At 35.2% G+C, this 15,909-nt stretch overlaps 1 protein-coding gene across 2 annotated transcripts in view; it reads left to right on the forward strand.

The window, feature by feature from the left end:
* The window catches only part of UACA (uveal autoantigen with coiled-coil domains and ankyrin repeats), a 79,828-nt gene extending 64,913 nt beyond the window's left edge, over positions 1-14,915 (forward strand). For both annotated transcript variants that reach the window (XM_006922669.3, XM_015597740.2), the window contains 6 exons: positions 1,702-1,738; positions 2,625-2,677; positions 4,407-7,145; positions 8,799-8,951; positions 10,784-10,849; positions 13,216-14,915. In XM_006922669.3, coding sequence (XP_006922731.2) covers positions 1,702-1,738; positions 2,625-2,677; positions 4,407-7,145; positions 8,799-8,951; positions 10,784-10,849; positions 13,216-13,287 — 3,120 coding nt within the window. In that variant the 3' untranslated portion in view covers positions 13,288-14,915. The remainder of the gene's footprint in view (positions 1-1,701; positions 1,739-2,624; positions 2,678-4,406; positions 7,146-8,798; positions 8,952-10,783; positions 10,850-13,215) is intronic.
* Positions 14,916-15,909: the final 994 nt, after the last annotated feature.

Consider the following 15,909-nt stretch of genomic DNA (forward strand, 5'->3'; position numbering starts at 1 on the left):
AGCCCCAGCCTCTGCCCCTTCTGGGCCACCTGTTAAGATTCAGTAAGCAATCCACAGATGCTGTGCTTATAGTTGCCTCAAGAAACCATACCAGAAACTGAGGCCAGCTGCCTTCAGTGTGAGTTCTTGGAACTGGCTCAGCAAGGAGCACCTGACTCGCCAGGGACATACCTGGATGTGGCTTGGATGGGGCCATGAGTTCAGGGAGGCGTGGTTTCAGGGAATTCTCTGGGCAGAGTGACCTCTGTTATCCAGTTTGATGATGTCTCAGCTATGGCAGTGCTGAGTTTGCCCATTGGGAGGGGGAGGGCTCAACAGAGGAATAATGGATACCTCTGGCACTTCTGTACTGAGCGGTTCTGGCCTTGGCCCTCACTCCAGCAACTCAGTGTCTCCCTGTAAGTCCCTGGTGCCCCCTACACAGGCAACTGGCACTGGTGCTCAGAGCGAGCAGGTCTGTCACCATGAAAGTCTGCTCGCGGACACGGCCCTTTACAAGGCGTCTGCAACTGCTACTGCTATGGCCTTTGTCCCACTCAGCCGCTCGGGACCAGGCAGCCTCGTGTCCTTGCCCCATCCTACTTCTCACCATTGCAGGGTGATTTCTTATTTCTCTCCCTAGTTGTATGGCTTGTTCATCTAGATCTCAGGTGATTTTCCTTGCTGTTTGCTTCTTATTTCTGTCACAACTTTGATTTGGTCGCCAGAGGGATGAACAGAGCCTCTATCATTTATGCCATTTTTTTCCCCACTAAGTTTTTTGAAACTCACCTGTGCATAGGCCTGTCTCCCACCCATACGTATATAAGTTCATTTAGTAGCTATTGCAAACTCTAGTATTAAATAGAACAAAGAGCTTAACTAAGTTTACAGACATTTTTCCATACTTTGGGGCAGTAAGGATTAGTGGAGGTGGCATTAAATTGATTATAGAACCATGGACCATTTGTATTATGGTCACTCATATCCAAGTTTGACACATTGCTGTTAGTACTTGTATACACAGATATAGAAACATGAACTACATCTGCATATTTACTCTTGGAGGTATAATATTTTAATTTGTATTTTAGATTTTTTGTATTTGGCTTACTTGGAATAAGGAGCAATCCAAATATATTTTGATTCAGAATAAAGTTTTTCTGTTATTCTCCTTTTACCTGACTAATACATTGATGAGTTTATTACTGAATATGTCTTTGCCTCAGTTTCATTCTCTGTCTCCTTTTACCCTCAAAAATAATGGGTATTCTGTAAATTCTGAAATAAGATGTCACGCTAATATTCCATAGTCAGTAAGGTAGGGTCTCTGCTCCCAACAGAGGTAAAATAGAATGATGAGAATGTGGCATTTCTTTCCGTTTGAGGAAAAGAAGCAGCAAAGAGTATGCATTGAAAGGTATTTCGGTTCATTTGGAGCTCACTGTTTTTTCTTTTAAGCAATAAAGTTTTTCTTGGAAACTCTTGGCTACTTTTATAAAAATGCTTAGTGAAGTAGGTTATTCCCAACTGATTTCTCTAATTGTTTCTGGTGCTGTGTCTTTTTTTGGGTTCAAGTAGAATAATTAATACCAGAAGAAACAAGGAATATTGAAAATGTGGTTTTAATGACTGAATCATTTAGAGCTAAAATAAATACAGAATATAACAAAATAAAGCAGTAGTCACCTAAAATGTTTTAATTTATACTTCTGATTTCAGAGTGATCATTTAGGACCAGGAAGTAATTTCAGTAACCGTAAGTATAAAGATATAAATTGTTATTATGGTTCACTCAGTTTAAGCAAAGAAGAATGTTTATGTCCATTTGTTTTATCTAACTGTATACGATAATCCTGTTACTAAACTTCACCCTACTACTTGTGTGTTATACCTCAACACATGAAACTAAAAAGAAGTTAAGATGACTACTATAGTCTCTAACATAAAATGTGATAATCACTGAGGCTCTGATTTTTCTTAGCATCTATTTTTTAAATTGTATATTGGATGAATTACCAAGTTTGCCTTGTTGGTTAGTAGGCATCATCTTGTGGTATTTGGAACTTGTTTTTTGTGGAAAGAAACATAAAAATAGTTTTCTGATTTGGAGAAATCTTTGCATATAGTCTCAATGCAGGTAAGCATTTTAAAATTAGAAGTTCCATAAGCAATTACTATTTTAAGATTACATATAATTAATCTTACTCTTCATTTTCTCCATTTTTAAATAGTTCCCCTAGAAAATCTTACTTTTTTTTTTTTTTGCTTCTCATTGAATACTAAATTACTCTCTAGTTAAGTACAATAGTAATATTTATCCTGTAAATGGTAAAGAACATCATTTTTATTTTGACTGGTTGTAAGACACATTTTATAATAATCATGTAGCTTATTTAGTCTAACAGTCTTAGATATTTCTAAAAATGAACTTATTATGTATTTAGAAGAATATAGATACTTCCCTTATGTATATAGAAATAATAAGGAAAACTGTGGATATTTTAGAGCAAGGATAATTTTATATTATAACTCATGCTTCTGTTTTGTTGGAATAATAAAGGAGAGATAATAACACCAAATTAATGCTTAGCCTACTTTGGTATGGATATTTAAGTTGATATCATTTGTTTGAATTTATTTAGGAAAAGAAGATATGCTTCTTAAACAAGGTCAAATGTACATGACAGACTCACAGGTAATAGTATTTTTTAATAAAAAATTATATAAAAAACATTTGTGTTCTTATCAAGAATATGTATATATCGAATATGGTTTTTATTATCGAAGAAAAGTTGGTCTTTTGTTCTTGAGTTTAATAAAAGCAGATATTGCTGTTTCTGGTGCCCCCTAGAGTGTTTTTGATGACAGTGGCTTAAATAAGAGATTTAAATTACAATTTTATGGTCTTTATAGTAAGCTTCTATTGCAGCACATGGCCAACTCTTCATATTTGCCCATAAAAAGATGAAGGCAGGTATGAATAATTAAAAAGCCATTTGTTTTGGCTTTGAAATATATTTTTGCTTTTATATTTATGCTTTCAAATATATATCCTGTGTTTTAGAAATTCACCTCAAAATAAAGCTTCCAAGAGGCAATGTTGTCTGCTCCTTGCTTTTAGTTAGTAGGAACAAGGTATACATTTCTAGTACCGCCTATGGACTGCAGAACTGATAAATATTTGGGCTTTAAAGGCCTTTTTACATACCTTTATCTGTAGGCAGAGTGAATTAGTGTACATGATATATAAGATCACTTTAAGCTGGACATTTCTGAAATTCTAAGCTGAGAGAATGGATATCAATCAACTGAATAATATTTAAGAAAATTAGATAAATATTTGCTCAAAATAAAACAAGTATGGAAATTGTGAAGCTATGTAAGTGATTTGTTGGTAAATTATAGTAGTTGTAGTCTAAAGATAATTGGTAAGTTGAAAGATAATAGAAACATACTGGACTGGGAAATTACTCAGTGTTAATTTTCTTCTTTTTGATTCAGGGTAAGGCAGTGTAGATTTAACTGAAAAATATTAAAACCTACCTATTAAAATAATGAGATGTTCATAGCACATAGCTTTTATCAATGAATTAGTACTTCTAAAGACCCTTATTGTAATAGACTGTATGAGGAAAAATATAGTTAAATTTAGTCTTTCATAATTACATGTTCTGATATTTATGAACTATTTCGTTGAGTTTAATTATACTTCTTTTTGTCAGCACTTAATAGAGAGAACAAGATGTCAATCAAATTTTGTAGTAAGATTATATGCTAAATTCTAATTCATCCTTTTATTCGAGAGAAGAAAACTCAATTCTTTTTTTTTTTTTTTTGCGAGTTGATTAACATCATTCTCTTGACTGCTCTCATACTAGCAAGGTTTATCCTGGTGGTATGACTTAAGGAATATTACATTGGCGTTAACAATGAAGGTACTCAGAAGTCATGTATTTTATTAGAAATTAAATAATATATCATTCTGTGGAACTATTTGCAGATTTTAAATTGTAGTACTTTTTCCTCAAGAGTTCTAATGGCTTTCTTTAGAATTCGAAGTTCTAAGCACATTTTGTGCTTAAAACATAGAAATAATAAATGATTGAGTTGATATTCTTGTGTGGGGTAGGTAGCGTGAATGCGGAGAGAAAGAGAAAATAGTCTCCAGAGGCCACAACTATTTTTTTTGTTCTGCCAGAAATACACTTATATACAGACTTTCAATATTTCACTGCTTAAGTATGTACTGAGGAAATCATACTCAGAACTGTTTTTCTTACTTTAAAAATCAGGACTCTTTTTTTTCCAGAATACTAGTCTGAGAATCCTTTGACTGCTGATGATGTGGAAACTATAAGTTTAGCAAATGCATATGTGTCTTCTTCAGGCTTTTGCAACTGATATTTTTTTCCTCCCCTTTTCAGTGTACTCCCACAGGTATGCCAGCTCATATGCAAAGCAGATCTATGTTAAGACCACTGGAGCTATCCATACCCAATCAAACCTCATATTCTGAAAATGAAATTTTAAAGAAAGAGTTAGAAGCAATGAGAACTTTCTGCGAGTCAGCAAAACAAGACCGACTTAAGCTCCAAAATGAACTGGCTCACAAGGTGGCAGAATGCAAAGCTTTAGCATTAGAATGTGAAAGGGTCAAGGAGGATTCAGATGAACAGATAAAGCAATTAGAAGATGCATTAAAAGATGTGCAGAAGAGAATGTATGAGTCAGAAGGCAAAGTTAAACAAATGCAGACACATTTTCTTGCTCTTAAAGAGCATCTAACAAGTGAAGCAGCTACAGGGAATCACAGACTAACGGAGGAACTGAAGGATCAGTTGAAAGACATGAAAGCAAAATATGAAGGCGCTTCAGTAGAAGTGGGAAAATTAAGAAACCAAATTAAACAAAATGAAATATTAGTAGAAGAGTTTAAGCGGGAAGAAGGCAAGATGATAGAAGAAAATAAGCGACTACAGAAGGAATTCGGTATGTGTGAAATGGAGCGAGAGAAGAACGGGAGAAAGGCCACAGAGATGGAAGGCCAGTTAAAAGAATTGTTAGCAAAGTTAGCCATTTCCATTCCAGCAGAAAAATTTGAAAACATGAAGAGCTTGTTATCAAATGAAGTAAATGAGAAGGCAAAAAAGTTAGTCGAGATGGAAAGAGAATATGAAAAATCACTTAGTGAAATTAGACAGTTAAAGAGAGAACTTGAGAATTTTAAGGCTAAGCTTGCTCAGCATATCAAACCAGAGGAACATGAGCAGCTCAAGAGCAGATTAGAGCAAAAATCAGGAGAACTTGGGAAGAAGATCACTGAGTTAACTTCGAAAAATCAGACATTACAAAAGGAAATTGAAAAGGTTTATCTGGATAATAAACTCCTCAAGCAGCAAACACATAACTTAACAATTGAAATGAAAAATCATTACATTCCTTTAAAAGTAAGCGAAGAAATGAAGAAGTCACATGGTGTAATTGTTGATGATTTGAATAAAAAGCTTTTAGATATAACACAAAAATATACAGAAAAGAAGTTGGAAATGGAGAAATTGCTGATGGAAAATGACAATTTAAGTAAGAATGTTAACCGCTTGGAAACTGTGTTCATACCTCCTGAGAAACATGAAAAAGAGATAATGGCTCTGAAATCCAACATTATTGAACTTAGGAAACAGCTTTCTGAACTTAATAAAAAATGTGGCGAAGACCAAGAAAAAATATATTCACTCACGTCTGAAAACACTAACTTGAAAAAGACTATTAGTAACCAGTATGTGCCAATTAAAACCCACGAAGACATTAAAACTGCCCTGAGTAGCACATTAGATAAAACTAATAGAGAATTATTAGATGTGAAGAAAAAACTTGAAGATGTAAATCAAGAATTTGTAAAAATAAAAGATGAGAATGACATATTAAAAAGAAACCTAGAAAACACTCAGAACCAAATAAAAGCTGAGTACATCAGCCTGAGAGAGCACGAGGAAAAGATGAATGCTGTCAGTGAGAGCATGAGAAAGGTGCAAGATAATAGTGCTGAAATGTTGGCTAACTACAAGAAAGGCCAAGAAGAGATTGTGACACTGCATGCTGAAATTGAAGCCCAGAAAAAGGAACTTGACACAATACAAGAATGCATTAAACTAAAATATGCTCCAATTGTCAGCTTTGAAGAGTGTGAGAGAAAATTTAAAGCAGTAGAGAAAGAACTAAAAGAACAGTTATCAGAGCAGGCACAAAAGTATAATGCCAGGGAAGAGGAAGCCAAGAAGTGCAAACAAGAGAATGACAAGTTAAAGAAGGAGATTTTCACTCTTCAGAAGGATTTAAAGGATAAGAATGTTGTCATTGAGAATTCTCATGAAGTGGAAAGAGCACTAAGCAGAAAAAAAGAAGAGCTGAACAGACAGTTAAAAGACCTGTTACAGAAATACACAGAAGTAAAGAATGAGAAGGAGAAGCTCGTAGAAGAAAACGCCAAACAGACTTCTGACATCCTCACGGCACAAATACTCTTGCAAAAGCAGTATGTTCCATCGGAACAGGTAGAGGCCCTGAAAAAATCTCTTAATGGCGCAATTGAGAATCTGAAGGAAGAACTGAAGAATAAGCAGAGGTGTTATGAGAAAGAGCAGCAGACAGTGGCCAGACTGCATCAGACGATAGAGAACCAAAAGAATTCTTCCGTGCCCCTGGCAGAGCATTTGCAGATGAAGGAAGCATTTGCGAAAGAAGTCGGAATCATAAAAGCTAGCTTGAAAGCAAAGGAAGAAGAAAGCCAAAACAAAACTGAAGAAGTCTCCAAACTCCAGTCAGAGGTTCAGAATAGTAAACAAGCATTAAAAAAATTAGAGACGAGAGAGGTAGTTGATTTGTCTAAATATAAAGCAACTAAGAGTGATTTGGAGACACAGATTTCCAACTTAAATGAAAAATTGGCCACTCTGAATAGAAAGTATGAAGAAGTATGTGAGGAAGTTTTACATGCCAAAAAGAAGGAACTGTCTGCAAAAGATGAGAAGGAACTACTACATTTCAGCATTGAGCAAGAAATCAAGGATCAGCAGGAGCGATGTGATAAGTCCTTATCAACAATCACAGAGTTACAGAGAAGGATACAGGAATCTGCTAAGCAAATCGAAGCAAAAGATAATAAGGTAGGCCCCGTGGTCCACGTGGCTTTGCATCAGAAACTGCATAGCAGAACAGGGCTCTTCCCCATAGCATCCTACAGACTTGTTTACAAAGTGACCATTAAATGCCACCTTTCCATTTGACTACTGGTATACGGGAAAAAATTCAAACATTTTGAAATTCAAAAAAAGAATAGTCACAAAAATCAAAAGCATTTTGTCTTTTGTTTCCTCAGCTGGTACAGCTAAAAATTGAGAAACACGGAGATGCAAGGTTCACTTACCTCATAAGTGAATGGTCCAAATCCAGTGGTTTTTAGGGTACCTGAAGAATGGTGAGGGAGGGGAGGAAAAAGCTATGTTTCTGGGCTGCAAGAAACCAAGGACGCTGGGGAGCACTCAGCCACACCAGTACAACGAGCCCTCCGATTCACTGTACATTCTGTCCACATATCTTTCTACAGACTGGCCTCCTCTCCCAGAATGCCCTGCCTCTCCTTTCTACTGAGTTAAATCCTATAACATTCCTTAACGCCCACTCAAAACTTGTCCTCCTTGCTGAAGTCTTCCTTTTGCAATCTAGCCCGCAGTAAGCAGTTCCTCTTCCAAAATGCATGTTTTATTTTGGCTTTGCTATCTATTTAAAATATACGTATTACGGTGTCAGAATTAATGTGGTTGATCTTCCCAACCAGTTTTTAAGAGAAAAATCATAACTTATATTTTCTTCTTATCATTAATTTACAGAATAGGTGCTCAGCAATATTTTTGGAAATGGGAGTTGCATAAAGTGTATATACTGTGAAGATGAGAAATCGGGGAGATTGAGTGCAATTTTATGAGCCCAACAAATAATTGTTGAATGCCTGACATACCAGGTGCTATGGTCAGTGCTGGGGATTCGGCAACGAGTAAAAATAGACACAGACCCAGCCCTCCTTAGTGTAGAGGTCCAAGTGCAAACCTGACAATTCTGCTCGGATGACCCAGAATTGAAATACTCTTAGCTTGTTTGGAAGGTGGTTGTGAATCTAATAATATACCCTTATAATAGCAAGTTATTAGTAGCTACTTATAGTTGTTGCATTAATTGAGCATATACTTATTACCAGACATATATTTGTAATTACATTATATTTTCTTAACTATGAAAGATTTTTCCCCTTAAACTGATAATGAAATCAGTTTAGAATCAGTTAGAAAAAGAAAGGAAATCAAGCAAGCTCACACAGATAAAAAACGTCAGCTCTACGTAATTTAAAATCTTGCTCTTTACACTACTCTAAACAGCCTCCTGATTTTTTTCCCCCTCTTTTAGACAAAGTAGTGTAAAATCATACATTCTTGAAAGGAACAGGCACATAAGTTAATTCTAGATGTACAGAAGCCATGCTCTTTTACTTTTCAGACTTTGTTGGAGAGAATCCCCTCTACCTGGAAGATAGCCTGTATAATTCCATAGACACTTACGTATTATCTAAAAATAAGAAGACTGGAGTCACACTCAAATCTTAGGGTGTACACCATATTCATTCTTAATTTGGTAATGCTTTTGTAAGGAATTTACTGAGGAATTTAATTCAAGAAATTAAATATAGTATATATTGTGTAAAGATGTTTGTTGTAAATGAATAAGTGAGTAATGTTTCTCCCATAACTTTTTTCTTTTTTTATAAGATAACTGAATTGCTTAATGATGTAGAAAGACTAAAACAGGCGCTCAATGGCCTTTCACAACTCACCTACACAAGCGGGAGTCCCAGCAAGAGACAGAGCCAAATGATTGACACTCTGCAGCACCAAGTGAAGTCCCTGCAGCAGCAGCTGGCTGTGAGTATCCTGGACCTGCAGGCTTTGTGCTGATATGTACAGGGTCACATTAACTTGTTTGTTTATAAAAGCTTGTTTAGAAATCGAATCGATTTGTGGCTGTGTTCAGATCCAAGGATGTAATCATTTTGCTAAAAGTTACTTACACTGGTGGTATAATATATGCCAGACACTACACTAAACTTTTTACATACTTTAAGCTTTATCTTCATTACAATCCTACAAGGTTTTTATTCCAAACCCAATTTAACATTCCATGTTAAGGAAACAAAGATGAAAATGCTTGATGCCTGGGGTCAAAAAGCTAGGATCTATTTCTGGGACTGGCTGACTCCAAACCTGGTATCTTTCCAACTGTAGCACATGCTCTAAATTATTGATCCACTTAATTAAAGAAATTTTTTTAAATAATCTTTTATCTTTACTCATAAAGATAGGCATTCCTTTGGTTTTATACCTTATATCATTATATATTAAAAGAAAACATCTGGATATGTATAGATACCTATAGGTACCTATATCCATATAGATAACTATGTGGAGAGCCTTTATATATTAAAGAAAGCATCTGGATTTAGAAGCTGATGATGAGAGCTCAGTTCTAAATCCTGCCACTTAAGTTACACAAAACATTCCCCTTAACACTTGGCTTTTTTATCCATAAAATAGGATAAGAACTGATTACTTTGTTTTTTTAATTGAGTGAGCTAATATAACATACATGGACATGCTAAATAAAACAAGCCCAATAAAATGTAAATTGTTGCTAATATTTTCTTATTCTATAATAATTGCTTATGAGCTATTTTTGAATAGAAGTTATTTTTTTAAAGTGTTCACTATTGGCCTATAGATTAATGATGACAAATTGCTCATTTGGATCTTATCAAAAAAATATGGTAGTCCCTTTAATAAGCAGAAATATTTGTTTATTATGTTCATGACACTGCTGTCAGGGACAAAGAGAGTATACAGTTCTTGTCCCCAAGGAGTTCTGGGTAGTTAGAGAAGCAGACTATAGATCCATCAAAAGTAAAATAACAAGTCAAAAAATACCAAATATAGAATTGCGAATATAGTCCCCAATTCTAAATGATACCAGTAATCTGTATTATCTTACTTTTAGAAGTAAGAGCTAGTTTCAAAGAGGAAGGGAATACCTGGCCTGAATTTGTAAGGTAGATGGTGTTTTGATAAATGAAAGGAAAATAGAGAATCTCTCAGGCAGAGGCAGTCTGTGGAGCAAGGCATGGAGATAGAATGCAAGTGGTGTGCCCCCGGGGCAGTAAAAGGCCAATCTGCCTGGCTAGTAGTGGGAGCTGTATTTGCAGCCAAATTGTGGAAGCTGTTGAGAACCAAGCTGAGTTTGGATTCTCTCTTATGTGCAACAAAGTATCACCCAAGGTTTTTAAGCCAAAAGCGATATGAGGAAAAGGCTGTCTCAAACTCAGGAACGTGATAAGGAATGAAGACTGGAGATGGGGACAAGATGGGGAGCTTTTGCAATAATCCAAAGCTTAAGTCGGTAAGTGTCTGGATAATTTCATAGCTTTAGAATGGGAACTAAGGCAGTCCTTTCATTTGACCCAAGATAAGTAGAATTGCTTGCACTATGAATGTTCCCATACGGTCATGAGTTCATGCTATTGTTGTGCTATGAGTTTTGCATCTGGTGGGTCCAAGGTAGTTTGTTACAAGGAGCAGCAGGAGGAGCACTTCAATAATACTGCCATTTTGTAGCCTCAAGCCCAAGGACAGCAGGTCATAAGCCTACATGTGTTTGAAAACATTAATGCTGATATTCTGATCTGTCCATCTTTCTACATTTCCAGGATGCTGACAGACAGCACCAAGAAGTAATTGCAATTTATCGGACACACCTTCTTAGTGCTGCACAGGTGAAGAACTGTTTCTCCTTTGGGAATGATATTGTTTTAGAGGAAATAATTTTTCATGTTCAAGTAAATTTATGGTAAAGTCATGTTTAAAGTACTTGTACCCCATATGCTTATTTAAAAATAATTGTGTTTCTTTTAATCATGGCTTGCATATCTCCCAGAGAAATTTACAAAGCTATATGGCAACATAACATCTTAAATTTAGTGTTATCTCCATCTGCTTGTCACTCATTTTATAGACAGTTTGGCAACATATGATGGCAGCACACGTTAATAGTATTGCTAGCTAGAGATAACGCCTTGACAGCCACATGTGGCTGTCAGCTAAAAGAAGAGAGTGGAAAAGACTTCACTGTTCCTTGGTAGCTCAGGAGTATTTCTTTGAAATGTAGACAATACTGTAAAAGTATGAAAATGACCAGGTATGCATAGAACTATAATAATTTAAGGAAAGAATTTAGTTCTGTTAGGAGATTATCCATAATATTTATGTATTAAGCCTTATGACTCAGTGAAGCATAAGTTTAAAATCCCCTTCTTTGGTGTATTGAGAAAGCTATTTTTAAAAATCAATCACATCAAGAATATGTTTAACATATGAAGGATACTATACTTGATGCTCTGTAGAAACCTTATGATCAGCATCTCTAAAATTCTCCGAATAGGTTTTTCGGGAAGATGTACTAAAAGAGACAATGTTAGAATGGCAGGTGAAGTATAATAGGATTGTTTAGGATTTTAAATGTGTCGGGTTACGTGGTTAAAAAACAAAACAAAACATAGGTGTCGAGAGAAAACTTCAAAGAAAGGTCATTTTAAAAAAGAACTAGGTAAAATAATAAAAGGGAAGAAACTTTATGACATTGAATTCTAAAATAAAAAGCCTGCTTGTTCTGCAAGAGATGAAGGGGAAACCAATGGAAAAGAATGAATAGTATGATAAAAGAAAGTATATTTGGCTACTTTTTTTTTTTTTTTGAGGTAGAAGGTAAGACAGGACTTAAAAGTATATTGCAATTATTAGAGAAGACGATTGAGGGACAGCAGAATGAGAATTTTAGGAGGGGAAATAGTAGAAAAGTATAGCTATGTATTAGAGAGAAGAACTCACTCAGATCTGATATTGGCCAAGGGAGGAAGAGTGTGCTCTCGCCAAAAGACGCTGCAAACTAATAAGCCGTTCAGCTTTGTATAATGTACACTTCTGAAATTTGAAATTATTTTCTACTGACTCCTAGTGAAACATAACAAAAGCAACTGGCATCTGAAATAGTCTTGCCTTCTGGCATCATAAAGTTAACTAAGAAATTCAGTTTAGTCAACTATGGCTTAATGTTTGCAATTTAAACATCCTACTATTATAGAAACATCTCCGAAGCAAAACTTTTTTATTAATAGGACATGTTATGCTGAAACCTATTTAAGTGCTGCAGCAAAGAAAAAGAGGAATGGAGCGCTGTAATATGGTGATATTGATGTGCATTTAGTCAACCCCTTGTCATCTTTTAAATTTTAAGTGTTTCTTTCTAAGTATAAATGGCTAACGTTTGTAATGGGGGAAATGCAAATAAACAAGGAGGTACCGTTTTTCATTTACGGGATTGGCAAATATTAAACAAGGTGGTAGTCTATAGCATTGCCCAGGGCATCGTGAGAAATGGGCAGTTATACCCTTTTGGTGGGAGTATAAATTATTATAATCTCTGTAGAGGGAAATTTTATAGTACTTAGCAAAATTAAAAATTGAGACTGCTTTTTTGACCCAGCAATTTCTTTTCTAGGACTCTGCTCAGAAAGATTGGAAATAACTTAAAATGCCTATCATTGGGGAAATGGGCAAAGAAATTATGATGCATCCATACAGTGGGATATTATACAGTAATTTAAAATAGTTAGGGAAATAACTTGGAAAAAATATCTATGACACTAGCTGACAAGGCAAGCTGCAAAATAATGTATGTAATTCTATTCATATAAAATATAAATACGGGGATTTTTTTCATTAATTGTTTTTCTAATTAAAAAACCCTCTCAGCAGGAGCAAAAAAAATTTCATTGTATTACTTTACTCATTTATAACTTATGTTGTTCCTTATCATCCGAGCTATTGCAAATGGAAGACAAAGAAGTTTGTCCATCTGTTTTCTGATAATAGATGTTAAGAGCAACTGGTGTGCATGACTTTTAAACTGACTTTCTTTATTTCCGTGATAGAGCTCTATTCCATTTTCCAATAAATCCTTTGGAATATAACCAAGATGGTGAAGATTTTGTAATTAGACCATATTAGGAAGACCTTTGTCTTTAGAATTTTTGTATAAGTGAAGATGACATAAAATATTTCCTTCTTTCTTCTTTGTCTCAAGGGTCACATGGATGAAGATGTCCAGGCAGCCTTACTCCAGATCATACAAATGCGACAGGGGCTTGTGTGTTAATGGTCAGTGCTGACTGGCCAATGTCTGCTTTACCTGCTGGTGCTGAGCATTCTCTTGAAACTGCATGGCCTTTCTGGGCTTTACTGTGCTAGTGTAATTGAAACAAAATATATTTGTTCCATCAGTAGGTTTTTTAAATTAGACGAGTATGTTACTGAGTTTTTCAATATCTATTCAAATCTTACAGTCTATATATGTTAATTTTACAGTTAGGCAAACAGCATGACACTTTGCCTTGGATTGGTTATATATTTTTAAACCATTGAGTCCCTAATAAAACATGAGCCATCTGAGTGGGGTTGAAGAGGGGTTAAGCTGAAAAAATTGTTGAAAGATTTCTTTCAGAGAAATTAATTTGGTTGGTGGCCACTTTTAAGTGGATCAAAAGATCTTTCAGATCTTCAGTCTGAGCCATGAGACCTGATGCGGTTTCAAGGAATGCGCTATAACTTGGCTGGCCAAGTTTCGTTTTTATTGAAGTGACTTAATGAGTGCCTTCGACTTCTTTTGGAGGTACAGATTTTTTTTCTTCTTACGTTAGTAACTTTTATGCCTTTTTAAGTAAATTTCTTTTCATAATGGTTTGCAGTGCTAAATTACATTTAGATTAAGAACAGGCCAGTGTGGAATTTATCAGGAATTTATAACAAAATCGCCTCATCATCTCTACAACAGTATCTTAATTTTCACTTGTGGTAACTTCTTGCCACAGTATTTAGAGACGTATGATGATAAATGGTATGGTAGATTTTTTAAAGTGTCAAAAATTTTAGACTTTTTTAGCAATTACTTTGACATTTGCTACTACAGTAACCAAGCATTCATTATACATGCATCCTCCAAATGTTTTGTATTTATTTATAGGCAAATTGCACTAATGAGATTAAGAATGTGAAATGCAATTTTCTTGCAAAATTAGCAAGAGGGAATTGGTTTTAGAAAACAGATCTTTAAGGTTTTAGACAAAAGTGCAATAATATAGTAAACTAAGAATATAGGTAGCAAGAAATAATAAAATTGGACATGTTTCTAGTAAATACTTTATTGTAACCAACTATTTTTATTAACTACATCTCATTAAGGACAGTTTATATGTTTTATTATTTTTATTAATATTTTTTTGCCATTTAGATCGACAATTACTTATTTGACCATTAGCAAATAAATTGAACAAATGACTCATTTCTGCTAAGTTTTTCTTAATTGCATAATGTGCCTTAGCAATAATCTTTGAGCATCCTGACGAGACTTTTGATCCCATTTCTATATAATAACAAGGATGCAGGGCCATCAGAATAGCTTTTCTCACCAAGAAAGAAGCCATTGTATTCCTTCAGTGTATAACAACAGTGAAAAGTCAGAATTGGATTTATTCTCAATTCTTTTGGTAGATATATACAGTTTACATAAGCAATATTTGAATTCTTGAATATTTATGTTTAATGTTCTTCCACAGCATGAGTTCTGTTTCATGGGTGTTTTAGGTCACCTACGGAAGCTCTGGAGTAGAGAAAGTTCTCAACTGAATACTCACATTTCAGTGCTGTATTTTCCGTATTCGGGTGGGAAGGGAACCTTATGTGTATTTTATTTTGTCTTCAACCATCAATAAAATGTTTTCTGTGGAATATTGCTTTGAACATCTTTGTAAAAAATATACAAGGTAAACTCATCAATTTGTTATCTTTGGAGAATTTGGTGTAAAGAACTCTGGGATTCAAAGTACAGATGGCAACATCCATCTTCGGTTACTATGTAGAGTGCAATATCAAGAAACCTCGAACTCATCCCATTGTCTCATTCACTCACCCTTTGATATCAAAGCCAGAGACTACATTTACAACACTGAAGGCTAAAGCTTTTTAGGTAGCAAACAGGCAGAACATAAATAATGGGTGATACTGGTCTCTTTGCTGTCGTGTGTTCAGAAAGACGATGAGGTTTGAACTTCTGGCCAAGGGGAAGGAAGATGGGTTGTTGTCTAAGATGCTCTGAGACAATCACTGAGCTCCTGTTGGAGAGCAGTGTGTTGTTGAAAGCTTTATCACTATTCTGTTGTTTAGTCTTTTTCTTATCACTCCTGTTTCATCGGAAACGCTCATTCGTTTCGACAGGTCAGTATTATAAAGAACTATAACCATAAAATCAAATATTCATGCAATAAACATCTTAAACTTTCGTATCACAGTGACATCATTCAGTGTACCTGTGCTGTTCTAAAATTCCAAATGAATTTAGCTAATCTTTTTTATGGGTTGTTTTTTATTTAAACCTTTTCTCTTGATCCCAAACAATGATACACAGCTTAAATTTTTGTTATTCTTAATACATTGGATCACTGATGCTTAAAAAATCTTGCAGCATTAGAACGTGAGCACACCCGCCCCACCCCCCCAATCCAGTGTTACCAGCTGTCCTCTAGCAGGGACCTAAAACCTGTTCTACACATGCTTCTTCCCTGCCTGAGTGGTTCTCCTTCTCTCCAGTCACTTGTTTCAAAGTAAAACAGGGAAGAGTTTCAAATGAATTGTTGTTCTCCACAATGACTAAATGTATCATTGCCCGCTTACGCTCATGTGGAACATTAGCTAGCAGTGGTTACAAGCTTCTCTTGAAGTCTAC

This window comes from Pteropus alecto, unplaced genomic scaffold (assembly GCF_000325575.1).
Source record: "Pteropus alecto unplaced genomic scaffold, ASM32557v1 scaffold38, whole genome shotgun sequence".
Classification (NCBI taxonomy): domain Eukaryota; kingdom Metazoa; phylum Chordata; class Mammalia; order Chiroptera; family Pteropodidae; genus Pteropus; species Pteropus alecto.